This window comes from Petromyzon marinus, chromosome 68 (genome assembly GCF_048934315.1).
Source record: "Petromyzon marinus isolate PM22_M1 ecotype Great Lakes invasive population chromosome 68, UKy_Petmar_22M1.pri1.0, whole genome shotgun sequence".
Classification (NCBI taxonomy): Eukaryota; Metazoa; Chordata; class Hyperoartia; order Petromyzontiformes; family Petromyzontidae; genus Petromyzon; species Petromyzon marinus.
The window spans coordinates 7,675,158-7,698,050 of record NC_133734.1 but is presented as its reverse complement, the minus strand read 5'-3'; the positions used below and the strand labels follow the sequence as shown (position 1 = coordinate 7,698,050).

General features: G+C 51.8%; 1 protein-coding gene and 1 long non-coding RNA gene across 3 annotated transcripts in view; both read right to left on the bottom strand.

The window, feature by feature from the left end:
• The window catches only part of LOC116937527 (uncharacterized), a 34,163-nt gene extending 27,604 nt beyond the window's left edge, over nt 1–6,559 (bottom strand). The window contains exons 1-4 of one of the 2 annotated variants that reach the window (XM_076054893.1): nt 5,943–6,559; nt 2,080–2,212; nt 1,242–1,313; nt 745–824 (exon numbers count right to left, since the gene is read on the bottom strand). In XM_076054893.1, coding sequence (XP_075911008.1) covers nt 745–824; nt 1,242–1,313; nt 2,080–2,212; nt 5,943–6,479 — 822 coding nt within the window. In that variant the 5' untranslated portion in view covers nt 6,480–6,559. The remainder of the gene's footprint in view (nt 1–744; nt 825–1,241; nt 1,314–2,079; nt 2,213–5,942) is intronic. The other variant, XM_032944657.2, reaches the window with a different exon arrangement.
• Nucleotides 6,560–8,766: 2,207 nt separating this feature from the next.
• On the bottom strand, nt 8,767–19,001 carry LOC116937529 (uncharacterized). Its single transcript, XR_004401995.2, has 4 exons — nt 18,877–19,001; nt 11,182–11,241; nt 10,612–10,673; nt 8,767–9,104 (listed from the first exon to the last, which is right to left on the bottom strand). It is a non-coding gene; the product is annotated as an uncharacterized LOC116937529 (long non-coding RNA).
• Nucleotides 19,002–22,893: the final 3,892 nt, after the last annotated feature.

Genomic DNA, 22,893 nt, shown 5'->3' with positions numbered 1-22,893 from the left:
GGGTGAGTGAGTGAGTGAGTGGGTGGGTGGGGGAGTGGGTGGGTGAGTGGGTGGGTGGGTGGGTGAGTGAGTGAGTGGGTCGGTGGGTGAGTGGGTGGGTGAGTGAGTGAGTGAGTGGGTGGGTGAGTGGGTGGGTGAGTGAGTGAGTGGGTGAGTGGGTGAGTGGGTGAGTGAGTGGGTGGGTGAGTGGGTGAGTGAGTGGGTGAGTGAGTGAGTGAGTGGGTGAGTGGGTGAGTGAGTGGGTGAGTGAGTGGATGGGTGAGTGAGTGAGCGAGTGGTAAGTGGGTGAGTGGGTGAGTGAGCGAGTGAGTGGGCGAGTGAGTGGGTGGGTGAGTGAGTGAGTGGTAAGTGGGTGAGTGGGTAAGTGGGTGAGTGGGTAAGTGGGTGAGTGAGTGGGTGAGTGAGTGGTAAGTGAGTGAGTGGGTGAGTGAGTGGTGAGTGAGTGGGTGAGTGAATGAGTGAGTGGGTGAGTGAGTGGTAAGTGAGTGAGTGGGTGAGTGAGTGGTGAGTGAGTGAGTGGGTGAGTGAGTGGTGAGTGAATGAGTGGTGAGTGAGTAGTGAGTGAGTGGTGAGTGAGTGGTGAGTGAGTGGTGAGTGAGTGAGTGGGTGAGTGAATGAGTGAGTGGGTGAGTGAGTGGTAAGTGAGTGGGTGAGTGAGTGAATGAGTGGTGAGTGAGTGGTAAGTGAGTGAGTGAGTGGTGAGTGGTGAGTGAATGAGTGGTGAGTGGTGAGTGGTGAGGTCACCTCGCCCGCTCGTTGCTGTGCTGCTTGGAACATCTCCAGATCTTCACTCGACACCTTCACCCCACTTCCCCTACAGGCACCTGGAACACGGAGAGAGAGAGACACGGGGAGAGAGACACGGGAGAGAGAGACACGGGAGAGAGAGACACGGGAGAGAGAGAGAGACATGGGGGGGGAGAGAGGGACATGGGAGAGAGAGAGACATTGAGAGACATGGGGGGGAGAGAGAGACACGGGGGAGAGACACGAGGAGAGAGAGACACGAGGAGAGAGAGACACGGGAAGAGACACACGGGAGAGAGACACGGGGAGAGAGAGAGACACGGGAGAGAGACACGGGGAGAGACACGGGGAGAGAGACATGGGGGGGAGAGACACGGGGAGAGAGACATGGGGGGGAGAGAGAGACACGAGGAGAGACAGACACGGGAGAGAGACACGAGGAGAGAGACGCAGGAAATATTGTGTCTAACCGATGTTCCCTCTCTCTCTCTCACCTGTGTGGGAAGAGACGGATTCTGATGCTGACGAGATCAGATCTGTCTTGAGTTCATCACCACCATCACCATCTGTAAACATCACCATCACCACCATCATCATCACCACATTTACCATCATCATCATCACCACCACCATCATCATCACCATCTGTAAACATCACCATCACTACCATCATCATCATCACCACCACCACATTTACCATCATCATCACCACCATCACCATCTGTAAACATCACCATCACCACCACATTTACCATCATCATCACCACCATCATCATCACCACCAACACCACCATCATCACCACCACCACCAACACCACCACCACCAACACCACCATCATCACCACCACCACCATCACCATCTGTAAACATCACCATCACCACCATCATCATCACCACCATCATCATCACCACATTTACCATCATCATCACCACCATCATCATAACCACCACCACCATCACCACATTCATCATCACCACCACCTCCACCATCATCATCATCACCACATTCATCATCATCACATTTACCATCACCACCATCATCATCACCACCATTATCACCACCACATTTACCATCATCATCATCACCACCACTACATTTACCATCATCATCACCACCATCACCACCACCACCACCATCACCACCACCACCAGCACCACCATCACCACTATCACCACCACTATCACCACCAACACCACCATCACCACCACCATCACCACCACCACCAGCACCAGCATCATCATCACTACTATCACTACCATCACCACCACCATCACTACCATCACCACCATTACTACCACCACCACCATTGTTATTATTATAAGAGGGACTACTTTTCTCAGGGAAGGTCGCTGCAGATGGGCACATGGCCATGGGGTCGTGATGCGGCCCCGGGTGGAGGGACACGGCCCCGCGAGTCGCCTGCAGAGAGTAGTTGGGCCGGAACTTCTTCCGTCGCTCCCCGTCCTAGCAGAGACAAAGAACTCCCATGTAGTCTCAACGGACTGTCGGGGAAAGTGTCACACACTCACACTCACTCTCACACTCGCTCACACACTCACTCACACACTCACACACACTCACACACACACTCACAGACACACACACACTCACACAGACACCCAGTCACTCACACAGACACACACTCTCACACAAGACACACAGTCACACTCACACAGCTACACAACAACAACCGCCATTCGCCACTAAGTGGCGGTGACGTCACCACGACGCTTGTGCCAGGCTATGTGCACCCTGAGGCCACGTGGAGTGTCGAACGCCCGCTGGCAGGTCACGGGGCAGACCCAGCAGGTGCCATGGGTCGACTGACTGAGACGACTGAGATGAGTGGCTGATGCACCACCTGTGCCCCCTACTGTGCCAACCTGCTGTGCTTTAGCCACCCGGCGCTCCGCTCGTTGTTGTGAGCGTCGCTCCTCCGCCCTCCGTTGCTAAGATGTTAAAACACCAAACAGGAGTCAACACAATAATACAATGCTCCGCCATTCGCCACTAAGTGGCGGTGACGTCACCATGGCGCCTGTACCAGGCTAGGTGCACCACTTTGAGGCTATCACGTGAAGTGTCGAACGCCCGTTGGCAGGAGGTCACGGGACAGACCCAGCAGGTGCCACGGGTCGACTGACTGAGATGACTACTGGCAGATGCACCACCTGTGCCCCCTACTGTGCCAACCTGCTGCATTTTAGCCACCCGGCGCTCGGCTCGTTGTTGTGAGCATCGGTCCTCCGCCCTCCATTGTTGTTAGTGGGCGACTGCCTCCAACTGCCCAGTAGCAGCGTCCTTCACGAGCCTCCTCCACAGAGGCCGATCTTGACACCGCTGGTACCAGTCATCGGCAAGTCCACTCAACTCCACGTCCTCCTGTACCACGTCACTCCATCTCTTCTCTAGCCCGTGCCGCGCCCATTTAGCTCCCTCTGTCTGGCTGATCAAAAGTTGGTTAGGCATGCGGTGACTGGGCATGCAGGCTACATGACCCAGCCAATGCAGCCTTGCCTGCCGGAGGAGCTCACCGATGGGACTTTGTCCAGATCTTTCAAGGATTTGTGAGCTCCTCACACAATCCAGTCTGGTTAAACCCAGGATGGATCGTAGGCAGGCCAGCCTAAATGTTTCTAACCGGCGAAGATGTTCCATTAGGGGGGGTCCACGTTTCACAAGCCTAGAGAAGGGAAGGAATGACCGTGGCCGAGAAGACCTGAAGCTTAGGGCGGAGCGACAGACCAGGTAGCTTCCACACAGCGTTACACAGATAATGAAAAGATAATGCCGCACGATTGAATCAGAGCGAGACCTCTGCTGTCAAATCAAAGGTGGTTATAAGGACACTGCCCAGGTATGGGAAACTCTCCACTCTCTCCACAACTGCTCCATCACCAATGGGGAGCTGAGGGGGTGGAGTGTCTAATGGCACAAAATACCCAGGCAAGGTGCTTAGTTTTGGTGGGGCTGATGGTAAGGCCGCACCTCTTAATGGCACGCTCCAGTCTCAGCAGCAGCGTCTCCAACTCCTCCTCTGAGTGAGCAGCAATCACCAGATCATCAGCATACATAACGTGGTTGAGCAATAGGAAGCCATCCCTCGACCGCACCCCAGCATCAACCAGTGGAAATTCTTCCGGTACAGTCATTGGAAGGCTTCACGAACTACGTGGTTGAAGTAGATGTTAAACAATGTGGGAGCCAGAGGACATCCCTGTCGCACCCCAAGGCTGAACAGGGAATGGCTCCGACTCCCGGCCACGTAGTTTTACCCCGGGCCCGCCCACCATCACGAAGGTCCTTTAATGATCGTGAGCGGAGGGTCAGGGACTCCAAAAGCACGAAGAACTGTTCACAGCCCTGGCCTGTTGATGGTATCATAGTGCCTTGACCAGGTCAATAAAGCAGAGACGTAGGTCCTGTGGGAATTCCCTACACCTCTGCTGTAGCAGTACGCCCCCGGAACCACTCCCCCCCCCCCCCGGGGAGCCCAGGTCGAAAGTCGGGGCCGCCTTCCCCGACATGCCGGGCTTTCCAGCAACCGCGCGAATACTCAAACAGGACCCGGACGAGTACGGCCGCACTCGGTGGGAGAGAGAGCGTGTCGTACCGAGAACGTTAATAGACCGGGTGCAGGGAGAGCGAGACTTTCGCTCTTCGACGCAAGGCGAGACTCACCACCGCCCGCCCTCCCTCCCTCTCCACGGGGACACACCGCTCGGCTCACTGATACGCCGGGGGCCAGGGCCGGGTACATCGCAGCTTTGGGGCAAACCTTCTAGCGAGATGCGAATGTAAAAAAAAAAAATAATAATTTTCTCGCGCGAGAGCTTTGCGGAACAGGCCCGACGCACTGCCGATTGGTTTTGAGCCGTTCGCCGCCTTGTGCCCGCCCCCCTCCTCCTCCTCCTCTTCGGACGCTCCCTCCCTCGATTCGGCGCTGCCGGTTGCACCGCTGGCACGTGAACGGTGGTACAGGTCACACTGCCAGACTTGTTCGCTGTTCGCTGCGAAGCCGCGCGTTTTGACCGGGGGCGTTCCTTTGTCGCCCCGTTTGCGAGTCGGTCGTGCCGTTTTGGCTGTGCGTGCGGTGACGCGCGGACCGGCTTTGGTTTTGGTGGTGGCTGGGACCGTCCGTGTCTTTGTGGGCGGTGCGTGGATCCGGGGGGGGGGGGTTCGACTGTGGTCGGTGTCGCCGGCCTCGAGCGCGATGTCCCGCACGGATTTTGTGTATTGGTTTTGTTTATTGGTTTTGTTTATTGGTTTTGTTTATTGGTTTTGTGTATTGGTTTTGTTTATTGGTTTTGTTTATTGGTCTTGTGTATTGGTTTTGTTTATTGGTTTTGTTTATTGGTTTTGTGTATTGGTTTTGTGTATTGGTTTTGTGTATTGGTTTTGTTTATTGGTTTTGTTTATTGGTTTTGTTTATTGGTTTTGTTTATTGGTTTTGTGTATTGGTTTTGTGTATTGGTTTTGTTTATTGGTCTTGTTTATTGGTTTTGTGTATTGGTTTTGTGTATTGGTTTTGTGTATTGGTTTTGTTTATTGGTTTTGTTTATTGGTCTTGTTTATTGGTTTTGTTTATTGGTTTTGTTTATTGGCGACTTCTCGCGATTGCTCACCGGAACCGGAACCGTCCAGGGCAATTGCTACTGGGTAATAAAGGATTTTCAAAGTCAAAAGTCTCTAACTCTCTCTCTCTAACTCTCTCTAACTCTCTCTCTAACTCTCTCTCTAACTCTCTCTCTCTCTAACTCTCTCTAACTCTCTCTCTAACTCTCTCTCTCTCTAACTCTCTCTCTCTCTCTAACTCTCTCTCTCTAACTCCCTCTCTCTCTAACTCTCTCTCTCTAACTCTCTCTCTCTCTCTCTAACTCTCTCTCTCTCTATAACTCTAACTCTCTCTCTAACTCTCTCTCTCTAACTCTCTCTCTCTCTATAACTCTAACTCTCTCTCTAACTCTCTCTCTCTAACTCTCTCTCTCTCTATAACTCTCTCTCTATAACTCTCTCTCTCTAACTCTCTCTCTAACTCTCTCTCTCTCTCTAACTCTCTCTCTCTAACTCTCTCTCTCTCTATAACTCTAACTCTCTCTCTAACTCTCTCTCTCTCTAACTCTCTCTCTCTCTAACTCTCTCTCTAACTCTCTCTCTAACTCTCTCTCTAACTCTCTCTAACTCTCTCTCTCACCTGGGTGCTGTAGATGTGGGAGAGGCCATCAAAGAGTCCAGACACGGCGTACGTCCTGCACTCTCCGTGTTTCTTCCTCCACCCACGGCGTCTCTGCATCTCCGCCGCGTCTCCCCCGTGCAGCCGTGTCTCCGCCGTGTCTCCCGGGTGTCCCCGTGTCTCCCCCGCATCTCTCGGACGTAGCCGTGTCTCCTTGTCTCCACCGCGTCTCCGCGTCTCGCCTGCGGCTCTCCCGTGGTGTCTCCGCGCCTCCCCCGCGTCTCCCACTTGTCCCCGCGTCCCCGCTACGTCTCGCCCGCGTGGCCGTGTCTCCTTCTCTCCCTCGCGTCTCCGCGTCTCCGCCGTGTCTGCCCCACGGCCCCGCTTCTCCCCCGCGTCAGCCCCCGCTCTCCGCCGTGCCCCGGCTCCCGGCAGCCTCCCGAGTTCCCTGCGGAACGCCGGGATGGAGGCGGGATCGGCGCAAGCTCTCCCCGGACTCCCCGCTCGGGAATCTCCGAGTTTTCCCGCCGTCCCACCGGGCCCCCCGTCCGTCGCCATCACGGCTCTCCCGAGGGCTTCGTCGTGAACCTTCCCGTGAGAAACATTCCCGGCATTCCCAGACCCGCCTCCTCCTCCTCCTCCTCCTCCTCCTCCACGTCCTCCTCCTCCTCCTCCTCCTCCTCCACGTCGTCCTCCTCCTCCTCCTCCTCCTCCTCCTCCGCCTCCTCCTCCTCCTCCTCCTCCTCCTCCACGTCGTCTTCCTCCTCCTCCTCCTCCTCTTCTACCCGAGACTTTTCCGTCGAGTTTCCCGGGCGTCTTCTCGCTCGGAATTCTGGAAATATCGCCGCGATCATCGCCGCGATCATCGCCGCCGCGATCATCGCCGCGATCATCGCCGCGATCATCGCCGCCGCCGCTCAATGGAATCCCCACCGGATCGGCGTTCCCGATCAGCCACCTGCCGCCCGCGTTCAGATCGCGTCTCCCCAGGGTCTTCCCGTCGGGTCTTCCCGGGATTCCTCGCGCGGCGTCGCCCGGCACGGCCGCCTCGTTCCCGGCCGGAACGCCGACCCCGGCCGGACCTCCGACCCCGCCGATGATCCTTCCGACGCCGCCTCCGCGGGTTTGCCGAGGCTTCCCGGGGCGAACCGCGCCCGCAGGTTTCACGGGGGCGTCCCCGTCCGGTTTCCCGGGAATTTTCCGCGGCGCCTTCGCGGGCGGTCGGGCCGGAACGTCGCGAATGACCCCGGGAATGACCCCGGGAATGACCCCGGGAATGACCCCGGGAATGACCCCGGGAATGACCCCGGGAATGACCCCGGGGGAGACCCCGGGGGAGACCCCGGGGGAGACCCGCTCCCAAGATTCCCGGGCAGGCCGCCGCATCCCCTCCCGCTCCCCAGCGCTTTCCCCAAAATTCCCGACAGTTTTTTCCCCGAGCGTCCCCGCCGCCTCCGCGTCCTCCTCCGGATCTTCCGGCACTCCTCGCCGTCGGCGAACCCTCCGGGAAAGCCGTCCCACCGGCTCGCCGCGTTTCGCCAAGCTCCTCCCGGTTGGCGACGTTCCCGGCGGCGACGTTCCCGGACTTTTCCCCACCACCGACTCGTTGTCCCGGCCCGGCTTCCCGCGGCGTCTCCCGCTCATCGCCAAGACGGCCCTCGCCATCCCGGCGTCCGCGTCCGCGTCCGCGTCCGACTTTGCCGGAATTCCACGGCCGATTCTCCCGGGCATTTTGCCGCCGTCGACCCCCCGCGGGCACTTGGAGAGCGAGGGGGGTGGGCGGCAGCAGCAGGCGGCGGTGGTGCAGCAGTGACTGCTGCTGCTGCTGCTGCTGCTGCTGCAGGGTGCCGTGTGCAGCCCGGTGGTGGTGCTGGTGGTGGTGGTGGTGCTGGTGGTGGTGGTGGTGCTGGTGGTGGTGGTGGCTGAGTGGAGACGCGGCGATGACGTCGCCACCGCAGAGCTGACGGAGATTCGCTCCGATGGACGGCACAGCCCAGCAGAGACCCTCCCGGCTCCTTCACCTCCAACAACTCCTTCACCTCCTCCTTCACCTCCTCCTTCACCACCTCCTCCTTCACCTCCTCCTTCACCTTCACCTCCTTCACCTCCTCCTCCACCTCCAACAACTCCAACTCCTCCTCCAACTCCTCCTCCACCTCCAACTCCAACTCCTCCTCCTCCACCTCCAACTCCTCCTCCAACTCCTCCTCCTCCAACTCCTCCACCTCCAACTCCTCCTCCTCCAACTCCTCCTCCAACTCCTCCTCCTCCAACTCCTCCACCTCCAACTCCTCCTCCTCCAACTCCTCCTCCAACTCCTCCTCCTCCAACTCCTCCACCTCCTCCACCTCCTCCTCCACCTCCAACTCCTCTTCCTCCTCCTCCTCCAACTCCTCCTCCTCCACCAACTCCAACTCCTCCACCTCCTCCACCTCCTCCACCAACTCCAACTCCTCCTCCAACAACTCCAACTCCTCCACCTCCTCCACCTCCTCCACCAACTCCAACTCCTCCTCCTCCACCTCCAACTCCTCCTCCAACTCCTCCTCCTCCAACTCCTCCACCTCCAACTCCTCCTCCTCCAACTCCTCCTCCAACTCCTCCTCCTCCAACTCCTCCACCTCCTCCACCTCCTCCTCCACCTCCAACTCCTCTTCCTCCTCCTCCTCCAACTCCTCCTCCTCCACCAACTCCAACTCCTCCACCTCCTCCACCTCCTCCACCAACTACAACTCCTCCTCCAACTCCTCCAACTCCTCCTCCAACTCCAACTCCTCCTCCACCAACTCCAACTCCTCCTCCACCACCTCCCCCTCCTCCTTCACCTCCTCCTCCTCCTCCACCTCCTCCTCCAACTCCAACTCCTCCTTCACCTCCTCCTGGCCGTGTCTCTCCGCCTCCTCCATCTCCTCCTTTACCCCGTGTCTCTCCCCCTGCTCCCTGTGTCTCTCCTCCTTCCTCTCCTCCTACTCCCCGTGTCTCTCCTCCTCCTGCTCCCTGTGTCTCTCCTCCTCCTACTCCCCGTGTCTCTCCTCCCCCTGCTCCCTGTGTCTCTCCTCCCTGTGTCTCTCTTCCCTGTCCGTGTCTCGTCCGCGTGGTCGCTGCCCGGGGGCGCCGTGTCGTCTCGCTAGGAGTGAAGAAGCGCGAGAGGCCATCGCACAGCGCGGGGACGGGGGAGACACCCTGGGGAGACAGAGAGACACCGTGAGAGACACAGAGATAGACAGAGAGACACGGAGAGAGAGACGTGGTGAGAGAGAGACACAGAGAGACAGAGAGACGTGGTGAGAGAGAGACGTGGTGAGAGAGAGACACAGAGAGACACAGAGACGTGGTGAGAGAAAGACATGGTGAGAGAGAGACACAGAGAAAGAGAGACGTGGTGAGAGAGAGACATGGTGAGAGAGAGACACAGAGAGAGAGACACAGAGAGACGTGGCGAGAGACACAGAGAGACAGAGAGAGAGACACAGAGACGTGGTGAGAGAGAGAAACAGAGAGAGAGACAGAGAGACACAGAAAGAGACACAGAGAGAGAGACAGAGAGACGTGGTGAGAGAGAGACATGGTGAAAGAGAGACATGGTGAGAGAGAGACAGATAGACATGGTGAGAGAGAGACATGGTGAGAGAGAGACAGAGAGACATGGTGAGAGAGAGACATGGTGAGAGAGACACAGAGAGACGTGGTGAGAGAGACATGGTGAGAGAGACATGGTGAGAGAGAGACACAGAGAGAGACAGAGACACAGAGAGAGAGACGTGGTGAGAGAGAGACATGGTGAGAGAGACACAGTGAGACGTGGTGAGAGAGACATGGTGAGAGAGACATGGTGAGAGAGAGAGACACAGAGAGAGACAGAGACAGAGAGAGAGAGACGTGGTGAGAGAGAGACATGGTGAGAGAGAGACACAGAGAGATGTGGTGAGAGAGACATGGTGAGAGAGACATGGTGAGAGCGAGACATGGTGAGAGACAGAGAGACATGGTGAGAGAGAGAACAAGAGAGACACGGTGAGAGAGAGAGACAGAGAGACACAGAGAGAGAGACAGAGAGACGTGTTGAAAGAGAGACACAGAGAGAGAGAGAGAGACACTGTGAGAGACACAGAGAGAGAGACAGAGAGACACCATGAGAGACACAGAGAGAGAGAGACAGAGAGACACCGTGAGAGAGAGACACAGAGAGAGAGGCAGAGAGACACAGAGAGACAGAGAGACGTGGTGAGAGAGAGACACAGAGAGACAGAGAGAGAGAGACAGAGAGACACGGTGAGAGAGAGACATGGTGAGAGAGACAGAGAGACACGGTGAGAGAGAGACACAGAGATACGTGGTGAGAGACAGACATGGTGAGAGAGACAGATAGACATGGTGAGAGAGACAGAGAGACATGGTGAGAGAGAGACGGAGAGAAAGAGAGACATGGGGGGGAGAGAGACACGTGGTGGGTGAGGATAAACGTACACGAAAGGAGGCACCGGGAGGGGACGCGGGAAGAAGGAGAGAGACACGGGGAGGAGGAGAGAGACACGGGGAGGAGGAGGAGAGAGACACGAGGAGGAGAGAGACACGGGGAGGAGAGAGACACGGGGTGGAGGAGGAGGAGAGAGACACGGGGAGGAGGAGGAGAGAGACACGGGGAGGAGGAGGAGGAGGAGTGAGACACGAGGAATAGAGGGGGTCTCACCCGGTCTTCATGGTTGCATCTGCTGTGTGGTTCTCTGCGTTTCTGATCCCAGGGACTCGGAGCTGCAAGACAACAAAATACAGCTCTCTCCTCCTCCTCCTCCTCGTGTCTCCCTCCTCCTCCTCCCCGTGTCTCTCTCTCCTCCTCCTCGTGTCTCCTCCTCCTCCCCGTGTCTCCCTCCTCCTCCTCCTCCTCCTCCCCGTGTCTCTCTCTCTCTCCTCCTCCCCGTGTCTCCCTCCTCCTCCTCCCCGTGTCTCCCTCCTCCTCCTCGTGTCTCCTCCTCCTCCCCGCATCTCCCTCCTCCTCGTGTCTCCTCCTCCTCCCCGTGTCTCTCTCCTCCCCGCATCTCCCTCCTCCTCCTTGTGTCTCCTCCTCCTCCTCCTTGTGTCTCCTCCTCCTCCCTGCGTCTCCCCATGTGTCTCCCCGTGTGTCTCCCCGTGTCTCCCCGTGTGTCTCCCCGTGTCTCCCCGTGTGTCTCCCCGTGCGTCTCCCCGTGTCTCCCCGTGTGTCTCCCCGTGCGTCTCCCCGTGTGTCTCCCCGTGTCTCCCCGTGTGTCTCCCCGTGTCTTACCATGTCTCTGCATTTTCCATCTTCCCATCTCCTTTACTCAGCTTCCGTTTCCACTCATTCCTGCGAAGCATCGGGCGTGGGGAGAGGAACCACAGGAGTAGTAGCAATAGATGAGTGACACGGAGATGCACTGTGTGGCTTAGACTCCCATAGGGTGCAGTGTTAATCACTGGGGCTAACTCCCATAGGGTTCTGTGTTAATCACTGGGGCTAACTCCAATAGGGTTCTGTGTTAATCACTGGGGCTAACTCCCATAGGGGTCAGTGGTAATCACTGGGGCTAACTCCCATAGGGTTCTGTGTAAATCACTGGGGATAACTCCCATAGGGTTCTGTGTTAATCACTGGGGCTAACTCCCATAGGGTTCTGTGTTAATCACTGGGGCTAACTCCAATAGGGTTCTGTGTTAATCACTGGGGCTAACTCCCATAGGGTTCTGTGTAAATCACTGGGGCTAACTCCCATAGGGTTCTGTGTTAATCACTGGGGCTAACTCCCATAGGGTCCTGTGTAAATCACTGGGGATAACTCCCATAGGGTTCTGTGTTAATCACTGGGGCTAACTCCCATAGGGTTCTGTGTTAATCACTGGGGCTATCTCCAATAGGGTTCTGTGTTAATCACTGGGGCTAACTCCCATAGGGTTCTGGGTTAATGACTGGGGCTAACTCCCATAGGGTTCAGTGGTAATCACTGGGGCTAACTCCCATAGGGTTCTGTGTAAATCACTGGGGATAACTCCCATAGGGTTCTGTGTTAATCACTGGGGCTAACTCCAATAGGGTTCTGTGTTAATCACTGGGGCTAACTCCCATAGGGTTCTGTGTTAATCACTGGGGCTAACTCCTATAGGATTCTGTGTTAATCACTGGGGCTAACTCCCATAGGGTCCAGTGTAAATGACTGGGGATAACTCCCATAGGGTTCTGTGTTAATCACTGGGGCTAACTCCCATAGGGTTCAGTGTAAATCACTGGGGCTAACTCCCATAGGGTTCAGGGTTAATCACTGGGGCTAACTCCCATAGGTTTCTGTGTTAATCACTGGGGCTAACTCCAATAGGGTTCGGTGTTAATCACTGGGGCTAACTCCCATAGGGTTCTGTGTAAATCACTGGGGCTAACTCCCATAGGGTTCAGGATTAATCACTGGGGCTAACTCCCATAGGGTTCTGTGTTAATCACTGGGGCTATCTCCAATAGGGTTCTGTGTTAATCACTGGGGCTAACTCCCATAGGGTTCTGGGTTAATGACTGGGGCTAACTCCCATAGGGTTCAGTGTTAATCACAGGGGCTAACTCCCATAGGGTTTAGTGGTAATCACTGGGGCTAACTCCCATAGAGTTATGTGTAAATCACTGGGGATAACTCCCATAGGGTTCTGTGTTAATCACTGGGGCTAACTCCCATAGGGTTCAGTGTTAATCACTGGGGCTAACTCCCATAGGGTTCAGGGTTAATCACTGGGGCTAACTGCCATAGGATTCAGTGTTAATCACTGGGGCTCCCATAGGTTTCAGTGTTAATCACTGGGGCTCCCATAGGGTACAGTGTTAATGTCTAAGTCTCCCATAGGGTTCAGTGTTAATGTCTAAGACTCCCATAAGTTTCAGTGTTAATCACTGGAACTAACTCCCATAGGGTACAGTGTTAATCACTGGGGCTCCCATAGGGTACAGTGTAGATCACTGGGGCTAACTCCAATAGGGTACAGTGTTAATGTCTAAAACTCCCATAGGGTTCAGTGTTAATGTCTAAGACTCCCATAGGGATCAGTGTTAGTGGCTAAGTAGGGTTCTGTGTTAGTGTCTAAGTAGGGTTCAGTGTTAGTGTCTAAGTCTCCCATAGGGTTCAGTGTTAGTGTCTAAGTAGGGTTCAGTGTTAGTGTCTAAGTAGGGTTCATTGTTAATGTCTAAGACTCCCATAGGGTACAGTGTTAGTGTCTAAGTCTCCCATAGGGTTCAGTGTTAGTGTCTAAGTAGGGTTCAGTGTTAGTGTCTAAGTAGGGTTCAGTGTTAGTGTCTGAGTCTCCCATAGGGTTCAGTGTTAGTGTTTAGTAGGGTTCAGTGTTAGTATCTAAGTCTCCCATAGGGTTCAGTGTTAGTGTCTAAGTAGGGTTCGGTGTTAGTGTCTAAGTAGGGTTCGGTGTTAGTGTCTAAGTAGGGTTCAGTGTTAGTGTCTAAGTAGGGTTCAGTGTTAGTGTCTAAGTAGGGTTCAGTGTTAGTGTCTAAGTAGGGTTCAGTGTTAGTGTCTAAGTAGGGTTCTGTGTTAGTGTCTAAGTCTCCCATAGGGTCCAGTGTTAGTGTCTAAGTAGGGTTCAGTGTTATTGTCTAAGTCTCCCATAGGGTTCAGTGTTAGTGTCTAAGTCTCCCATAGGGTTCAGTGTTAGTGTCTAAGTAGGGTTCAGTGTTAGTGTCTAAGTAGGGTTCAGTGTTAGTGTCTAAGTAGGGTTCAGTGTTAGTGTCTAAGTAGGGTTCAGTGTTAGTGTCTAAGTAGGGTTCAGTGTTAGTGTCTAAGTAGGGTTCAGTGTTAGTGTCTAAGTAGGGTTCAGTGTTAGTGTCTAAGACTCCCATAGGGTTCAGTGTTAGTGTCTAAGTAGGGTTCAGTGTTAGTGTCTAAGTAGGGTTCAGTGTTAGTGTCTAAGTAGGGTTCAGTGTTAGTGTCTAAGTAGGGTTCAGTGTTAGTGTCTAAGTAGGGTTCAGTGTTAGTGTCTAAGTAGTGTTCAGTGTTAGTGTCTAAGTAGGGTTCAGTGTTAGTGTCTAAGTAGGGTTCAGTGTTAGTGTCTAAGTAGGGTTCAGTGTTAGTGTCTAAGTCTCCCATAGGGTTCAGTGTTAGTGTCTAAGTAGGGTTCAGTGTTAGTGTCTAAGTCTCCCATAGGGTTCAGTGTTAGTGTCTAAGTAGGGGTAGGGTTCAGTGTTAGTGTCTAAGTAGGGTTCAGTGTTAGTGTCTAAGTAGGGTTCAGTGTTAGTGTCTAAGTAGGGTTCAGTGTCAGTGTCTAAGTAGGGTTCAGTGTTAGTGTCTAAGTAGGGTTCAGTGTTAGTGTCTAAGTAGGGTTCAGTGTTAGTGTCTAAGTAGGGTTTAGTGTTAGTGTCTAAGTCTCCCATAGGGTTCAGTGTTAGTGTCTAAGTAGGGTTCAGTGTTAGTGTCTAAGTAGGGTTCAGTGTTAGTGTCTAAGACTCCCATAGGGTCCAGTGTTAGTGTCTAAGTAGGGTTCAGTGTTAGTGTCTAAGTAGGGTTCAGTGTTATTGTCTAAGTAGGGTTCAGTGTTAGTGTCTAAGACTCCCATAGGGTTCAGTGTTAGTGTCTAAGTAGGGTTCAGTGTTAGTGTCTAAGTAGGGTTCAGTGTTAGTGTCTAAGTAGGGTTCAGTGTTAGTGTCTAAGTAGGGTTCAGTGTTAGTGTCTAAGTAGGGTTCAGTGTTAGTGTCTAAGTAGGGGTCAGTGTTAGTGTCTAAGTCTCCCATAGGGTTCAGTGTTAGTGTCTAAGTAGGGTTCAGTGTTATTGTCTAAGTCTCCCATAGGGTTCAGTGTTAGTGTCTAAGTCTCCCATAGGGTTCAGTGTTAGTGTCTAAGTAGGGTTCAGTGTTAGTGTCTAAGACTCCCATAGGGTTCAGTGTTAGTGTCTAAGTCTCCCATAGGGTTCAATGTTAGTGTCTAAGTAGGGTTCAGTGTTAGTGTCTAAGTAGGGTTCAGTGTTAGTGTCTAAGTAGGGTTCAGTGTTAGTGTCTAAGTAGGGTTCAGTGTTAGTGTCTAAGTAGGGTTCAGTGTTAGTGTCTAAGTAGGGTTCAGTGTTAGTGTCTAAGTAGGGTTCAGTGTTAGTGTCTAAGTAGGGTTCAGTGTTAGTGTCTAAGTAGGGTTCAGTGTTAGTGTCTAAGTCTCCCATAGGGTTCAGTGTTAGTGTCTAAGTAGGGTTCAGTGTTATTGTCTAAGTCTCCCATAGGGTTCAGTGTTAGTGTCTAAGTCTCCCATAGGGTTCAGTGTTAGTGTCTAAGTAGGGTTCAGTGTTAGTGTCTAAGTAGGGTTCAGTGTTAGTGTCTAAGTCTCCCATAGGGTTCAGTGTTAGTGTCTAAGTAGGGTTCAGTGTTAGTGTCTAAGTCTCCCATAGGGTTCAGTGTTAGTGTCTAAGTAGGGTTCAGTGTTAGTGTCTAAGACTCCCATAGGGTTCAGTGTTAGTGTCTAAGTCTCCCATAGGGTTCAGTGTTAGTGTCTAAGTAGGGTTCAGTGTTAGTGTCTAAGTAGGGTTCAGTGTTAGTGTCTAAGTAGGGTTCAGTGTTAGTGTCTAAGTAGGGTTCAGTGTTATTGTCTAAGTAGGGTTCAGTGTTAGTGTCTAAGACTCCCATAGGGTTCAGTGTTAGTGTCTAAGTAGGGTTCAGTGTTAGTGTCTAAGTAGGGTTCAGTGTTAGTGTCTAAGTAAGGTTCAGTGTTAGTGTCTAAGTAGGGTTCAGTGTTAGTGTCTAAGTAGGGTTCAGTGTTAGTGTCTAAGACTCCCATAGGGTTCAGTGTTAGTGTCTAACTAGGGTTCAGTGTTAGTGTCTAAGTAGGGTTCAGTGTTAGTGTCTAAGTAGTGTTCAGTGTTAGTGTCTAAGTAGGGTTCAGTGTTAGTGTCTAAGTAGGGTTCAGTGTTAGTGTCTAAGTAGGGTTCAGTGTTAGTGTCTAAGTCTCCCATAGGGTTCAGTGTTAGTGTCTAAGTAGGGTTCAGTGTTAGTGTCTAAGTCTCCCATAGGGTTCAGTGTTAGTGTCTAAGTAGGGTTTAGTGTTAGTGTCTAAGTAGGGTTCAGTGTTAGTGTCTAAGTAGGGTTCAGTGTTAGTGTCTAAGTAGGGTTCAGTGTTAGTGTCTAAGTCTCCCATAGGGTTCAGTGTTAGTGTCTAAGTAGGGTTCAGTGTTAGTGTCTAAGTAGGGTTCAGTGTTAGTGTCTAAGTAGGGTTCAGTGTTAGTGTCTAAGTAGGGTTCAGTGTTAGTGTCTAAGTAGGGTTCAGTGTTAGTGTCTAAGTAGGGTTCAGTGTTAGTGTCTAAGTAGGGTTCAGTGTTAGTGTCTAAGTAGGGTTCAGTGTTAGTGTCTAAGACTCCCATAGGGTTCAGTGTTAGTGTCTAAGTAGGGTTCAGTGTTAGTGTCTAAGTAGGGTTCAGTGTTAGTGTCTAAGTCTCCCATAGGGTTCAGTGTTAGTGTCGAAGACTCCCATAGGGTTCAGTGTTAGTGTCTAAGTAGGGTTCAGTGTTAGTGTCTAAGTAGGGTTCAGTGTTAGTGTCTAAGTAGGGTTCAGTGTTAGTGTCTAAGTAGGGTTCAGTGTAAGTGTCTAAGTAGGGTTCAGTGTTAGTGTCTAAGTCTCCCATAGGGTTCAGTGTTAGTGTCTAAGTAGGGTTCAGTGTTAGTGTCTAAGTCTCCCATAGGGTTCAGTGTTAGTGTCTAAGGGGGCGTCAATAAATGACGTCACGCACCTAGGGGGAGGGGTCAGACATCAGTGACGATGCGTGACGAGGGGAGGGAGGGGTTTGAGAAACGTGACGTCACATCAAAAATCGCTACTTCATGAATAAACATAGACAACACGTAATTAAAAAGACTTTCTTAATAAATGTGTTCCACCTACAACATCAGAGTGTGCGGCGCCTACATTAAATACGCAACTACAATGACAATATTCTTGGTTCTTTCGGTAAAGTCACGTTGAAGGGAAACAACAAAATAATAAAATATATACAATATATATTATTGTTTTATATATATTTTATTATTTTGTTGTTTCCCTTCAACGTGACTTTACCGAAAGAACTAAGAATATGAATTACTGCAGTCACGAAAGCTTTAAATCAAAATTTTACAATGAGAATAGTTTAAAGCCATTTGTTTTTTTTGGGAGCTTTGTGACGTCATAGTCGAGGAGGGGGTCTGACTTTTTGTGACGTCACGTGACGAGGAGTGGGGTCAAAAATCGCGTGACGTCATTTATGGACGGCCCCCTAAGTCTCCCATAGGGTTGCAATGTTAAATTCTGACGAGAACCCAAGAAAACGCGCGCGGCGCCCGGGTCACGTGACTCCCCCCCCTCTACGTCACGTCACCCCGTTGTAAACAAACCGCACTGCGCATGCGCGACCGTTATATATATTTTTTTAAATTGACATTTTTTTTAATAATCGATAATCGACACGTGCAGATATATATTTTAAAAAAAACACCGTTGCATTATCGAATGCTCAGACTAATTCGTCGCCTTCATTATTATTTATTTATAAATGACAAATTCCGTTAAGTAAATTTTAAAAAAAAATTCTGTTACGTAACGGGCGGTTGCCCCCGGCAACGGCAGCCCCCACCCACAGATCCCCGTCCCCCTACGCCCCGCCCCCTCCCCTCTACGCCCCGCCCCCTCCCTCACCCCTTCTCCCCTCCCTCCCTCAGCACACAGCAGGCAAAGCTGCCCCGGGTAGCCTCTACCGAGCTACAGGGGCAAGTGCAGCGAGTCGCAGCAGCGCCCGGCCGCCTTTGTCTCTCCACCAGTGTCAATATTTACTCCAAAGGTAAAGCTGCCCCAGGTAGCCTCTAGCAGGGCTGTAGGGGCAAGTGGTGTTACACAGACAAAGGTCCCCCAGGTAGCCTCTAGCAGGGCTGTAGGGGCAAGTGCTGTTACACACACAACGATCCCCCAGGTAGCCTCTAGCAGGGCTGCAGGGGCAAGTGCTGTTAGTCGTAGCGAGAAGCAGTGTCTACGTACTACACACACCACACAGACAAAGCTACCCCAGGTAGCCTCTATCAAGCTGTAGGGGCAAGTGCTGTGAGTAGCGAGTAGCAGTGTCTATGCACACACCACACAGACACTCACCTCACTCACCCACACACTCACCACCTCACTCACCAACTCACTCACCAACTCACTCACCCACTCACCAACTCACCCACTCACCAACTCACTCACCCACACACTCACCCACTCACCAACTCACCTCACTCACCAACTCACTCACCTCACTCACCAACTCACTCACCCACTCACCAACTCACCCACTCACCAACTCACTCACCCACACACTCACCCACTCACCAACTCACCTCACTCACCAACTCACTCACCTCACTCACCAACTCACTCACCCACTCACCAACTCACCCACTCACCAACTCACTCACCCACACACTCACCCACTCACCAACTCACCTCACTCACCAACTCACTCACCAACTCACTCACCCACGCACTCACACACTCACCCACCCACCCACTCACACACTCACCCACCCACTCACACACTCACCCACCCACTCACTCACTCCTCACCCACTCACTCACTCCTCACCCACTCACTCACTCACCCACTCACTCCTCACCCACTCACTCACCCACTCACACACCCACCCACTCACTCACCCACTCACCCACCCACTCACTCCTCACCCACCCACTCACACACTCCTCACCCACCCACTCACCCACCCACTCACTCCTCACCCACTCACTCACCCACTCACTCCTCACCCACTCACTCACTCACCCACCCACTCACTCCTCACCCACCCACTCACTCACTCCTCACCCACCCACTCACTCCTCACCCACTCACTCACCCACTCACTCCTCACCCACTCACCCACTCACTCACTCACCCAGTCGCTCTCCACCCCACCCACTCACTCACCGCTCCCCATCCCAACATATCAACAACACACTCACACCCATCCTCACACCCATCCTCTCACCTCCTCCTCGTCTCCCTGTGGCCGACTCCACGCGCCGCGGAGCGAACTCAAGAGGCCGCCTCGCCTCACCCTTCACCTCACCCCCCCTCACCTCACCCCTCTCACCTCACCCCCTGCAACTCGATGCTCACCTCACCCCAAAGAACCTCACGTCTCTTAACTCAACGGCACCTTCAAAACTCCCACTGCGTCACACGTGGGGGTGGCGAGCACTGCGCATGCGCCGATTAGCCCCCCCCACAGCCCCTCCCCTCGTCCACCCCCCCCCTGCCCTTCCTTCCCCCCCTCCCGAGCCCCCCGGGGCCTCACCCCCCGCAAAACTCTCGCCGCGCCGTGACGTCACTTCCGTTTCCATGACAGCGATGAGGAAACGCGAATTTCTGGTTTCGGAAACGTTTCAAACCCCCCCCCTTACCCCCCTCTCGCCTCCCCAGGAATCACGCTCCCATATATGTTAATGAGACCTGTGGACCACGCCCCCAAATATGTTAATGCTCCCCGTGGGCCACGCCCCCCCCATATATGTTAATGCTCCCCGTGGGCCACACCCCCCCATATATGTTAATGTTCCCCGTGGGCCACACCCCCCATATATGTTAATGCACCCCGTGGGCCACGCCCCCATATATGTTAATGCACCCAGTGTGCCACACCCCCATATATGTTAATGCTCCCAGTGGGCCACGCCCCCATATATGTTAATGCTCCCCGTGGGCCACACCCCCATATATGTTAATGCACCCCAGTGGGCCACACCCCATATGTTAATGCTCCCAGTGGGCCACACCCCCATATATGTTAATGAACCCAGTGGGCCACGCCCCATATATGTTAATGCTCCCAGTGGGCCACGCCCCCATATATGTTAATGCTCCCAGTGGGCCACGCCCTCATATATGATTATGATCCGGGTGGGTGACGTGAAACAATTATGGATATTTTGATTTAAAGCTTTCGTGACAGCAGGGATTCATATAGTTGGTCCTTTCGGTAAAGTCACCACCACGTTAAAGAAGGGAAACAATAAAATAATAAAAATATAAAACAATAAAATTATTATTCTTAGTTTTTTCGGTAAAGTCACGTTGAAGAGAAACAACAAAATAATAAAATATATATAAAACACTAAAAAATTCTCACGACGTTTCGACCATAACTCAAACGGTCATCTTCAGGTGTGTTGGTTTGCATAAATTTATTTTTAAACGGCGCATTTATTTATTTATAAAAAAACGTTAGCGCCACGCGCAGCGATTTGGCAGTTTATTTAGGACTAGTCCATCTATATTCTGAAAAGAGGAGGGGAGAGACAAATTTTTTTATAATGTATGCTGTCTGAAAGCCACTGTAAGCGTGAACAATCAATTAAGACCTGAAATGGTTTATCAAATCTTTCCAATGATTGCTAAGATAGAATCCATCTTCTCGGTTGAAATTGTCTCTGTGCTTGTATATGTGGATAGCCTCATGAACGAATCTCTCATGGTAGCCAGATGGCTTACAAAGAACCTCCGTCTTGGAAAAGTCAATGTCATGTGAGCCTACTGAATTATAACAATGATCTGCCACGGCCGAGGTGTTGGTCCTACCGTGTTTAAGGTCTGCTTTGTGTTCACGAATGCGGTCCGAGACATGGCGTTTGGTTTCTCCAATGTAACTACTACCACAGAGGCAACTTAGTTTGTAGACACCAGGGTACTGTATGTCCGGAATCACATCTTTTACAGACGGAACCAGATCACGGATTTTATGTAATGTGTTGAAACGGACCTGGATCTTGTGTTTATTCAAGATTTTGGAGATCTTTTTTGCGATCCCCGCAATGTAGGGTAAAGTGATGGTTTTGAAAGGCTCCTCAAGAGGGTCCTTCTTCATGGTTGGAGTGATAGCTTTGCGGATTGTGTAGTCGGAGTAACCATTAGCCTTAAGAGCTTGGTGTACGTGATTGAGTTCACTGGCTATGTGTTCCTGGTCTGATATGCATTGGGCTCTATGGTGCAGAGTCTTGATGAGGGAATTCTTCTGGGATGGATGGTGGTGGGAATCCGGTTTCAGGTAAGCATCCGTATGGGTAGCTTTCCTGTAGACAGAGTGGCTCATTGAACCATCAGGTCTCTTTTTTATTATGACATCCAAAAAATGTATCTTGCCATCTATTTCGACTTCCATGGTAAATCTGATGGCTCGGTGTATGGGATTGATGTGGTCGAGGAATTGGTCTAGAGCAGGCCGGCCATGTGGCCAGATGACAAAAGTGTCATCCATGTACCTCTTCCATAAGGTTGGGCGCAGAGTGGCAGTCTGGATGGCGTCAGTCTCAAATTTCTCCATGAAAATGTTAGCTATAACCGGAGAAAGGGGGGAGCCCATTGGGGTGCCCTCAGTTTGTTTGTAGAAAGTTCCATTCCAAGTGAAGTATGTATTGGTTAAACAGTGTCTCACCAGGGGGGGTACCTCAGTGTTTAGTCCTTGATGAACCAAGTCTTCAATGATTGCGATGGTGTCAGGTACAGGAACTTTGGTGAATATGGAAACTACATCAAAACTGACAAGCAGGTCGTCTGGGGACAGGGAAATACCCTTGATTGTCGATACCAGGTGAGTAGAATTTTGTACCGCAGAGGTGGTTTTTCTGGTGAAAGGCCGCAGGATTAAAGATAGAAAACGAGCCAGTTGTAGGTGGGGGAGTTGATAGTAGAGACGATGGGACGAAGGGGTGTATCTACTTTATGTATTTTTGGTAAGCCGTATAATCTTGGTGGCCTGGCAGCAGAAGGTTTCAACGAAAACTGTTTAGATTGATCAATTCATGCGGTTGAATCAGAAATTATTTTGTTGGTTTGTGACGAGGCTGTTGGTGGGATCTCTTATAATTTTTGTATAGCTACCATCATCGAGTAATTATTTAATTTTGTTGTTATATTCTATTTTATCCATGATGACAGTAGCATTGCCTTTGTCAGCTGAGAGGACTACAATGCCATCCCTCTTTTTTAATTTATATAATTCAAAACGCTCATCTTTGCTGAGGCTGCTAGCTGGCATCTTAGCGTTTTTGAGGGTTGCAGCGATTTCAGATCTTGCTACGTCTGCAGCGATGTGACCCAGGCCCTTGAGAGCCACGTCTCCTTGGGTAATGATATCATTAACTGGTATGTGTTTAGGTGTGACTGCAAAGTTTAGCCCTTTAGCTAAAACGGATTTCAGACCATCGGAAATAGAATTGTTACTGCGATTAATTAAGACTTTGTTAACGTCTAGATTTTTGGTGTGTGGGTCCGGTCTTTTGTTGGAGAGGTTAAATTTGGAAATCAGGTTGTTCTTACATTTGGTCGACATAGTGGCAGCTGTAGAGGCAGTCATATTGTCTACATGTTCCCAATCCGATGTGGACATCGTTGCCGTCAATGATAAGTGTGATTTGTAGAGTGTCTTGTCTAACTGATCTAGTTCGGTGCGTATAAGTCTGATTTTCTCTGAGATAAGAGCTAAGCTAGTTTTGAAAAGAATTCGTTTCGCATTCGAAGAAGTTACAGCAGCAGAGGTCAGTGTAAATGCGATTAGTATTACCCCAGAGTCGCGGCATCTCTTCAGAAAGGTGAGAGACTCGATCAGCTGAGCCTTCTTATCCCGGAGTTTGTTGAAGGATCTTAAAGTTATGTGGAAACGCTCCGCGTAGAGGCGGTTACATTTTGATTTAAAGCTTTCGTGACTGCAGGGATTCATATTCTTGGTTATTTCGGTAACCTGAAACCGGATTCCCACCACCATCCATCCCAGAAGAATTCTCTCATCAAGACTGTGCACCATAGAGCCCAATACATATCAGACCAGGAACACATAGCCAGTGAACTCAAGCACGTACACCAAACTCTTAAGGCTAATGGTTACTCGGACTACACAATCCGCAAAGCTATCACTCCAACCATGAAGAAGGACCCTCTTGAGGAGCCTTTCAAAACCATCACTTTACCCTACATTGCGGGGATCACAAAAAAGATCTCCAAAATCTTGAAT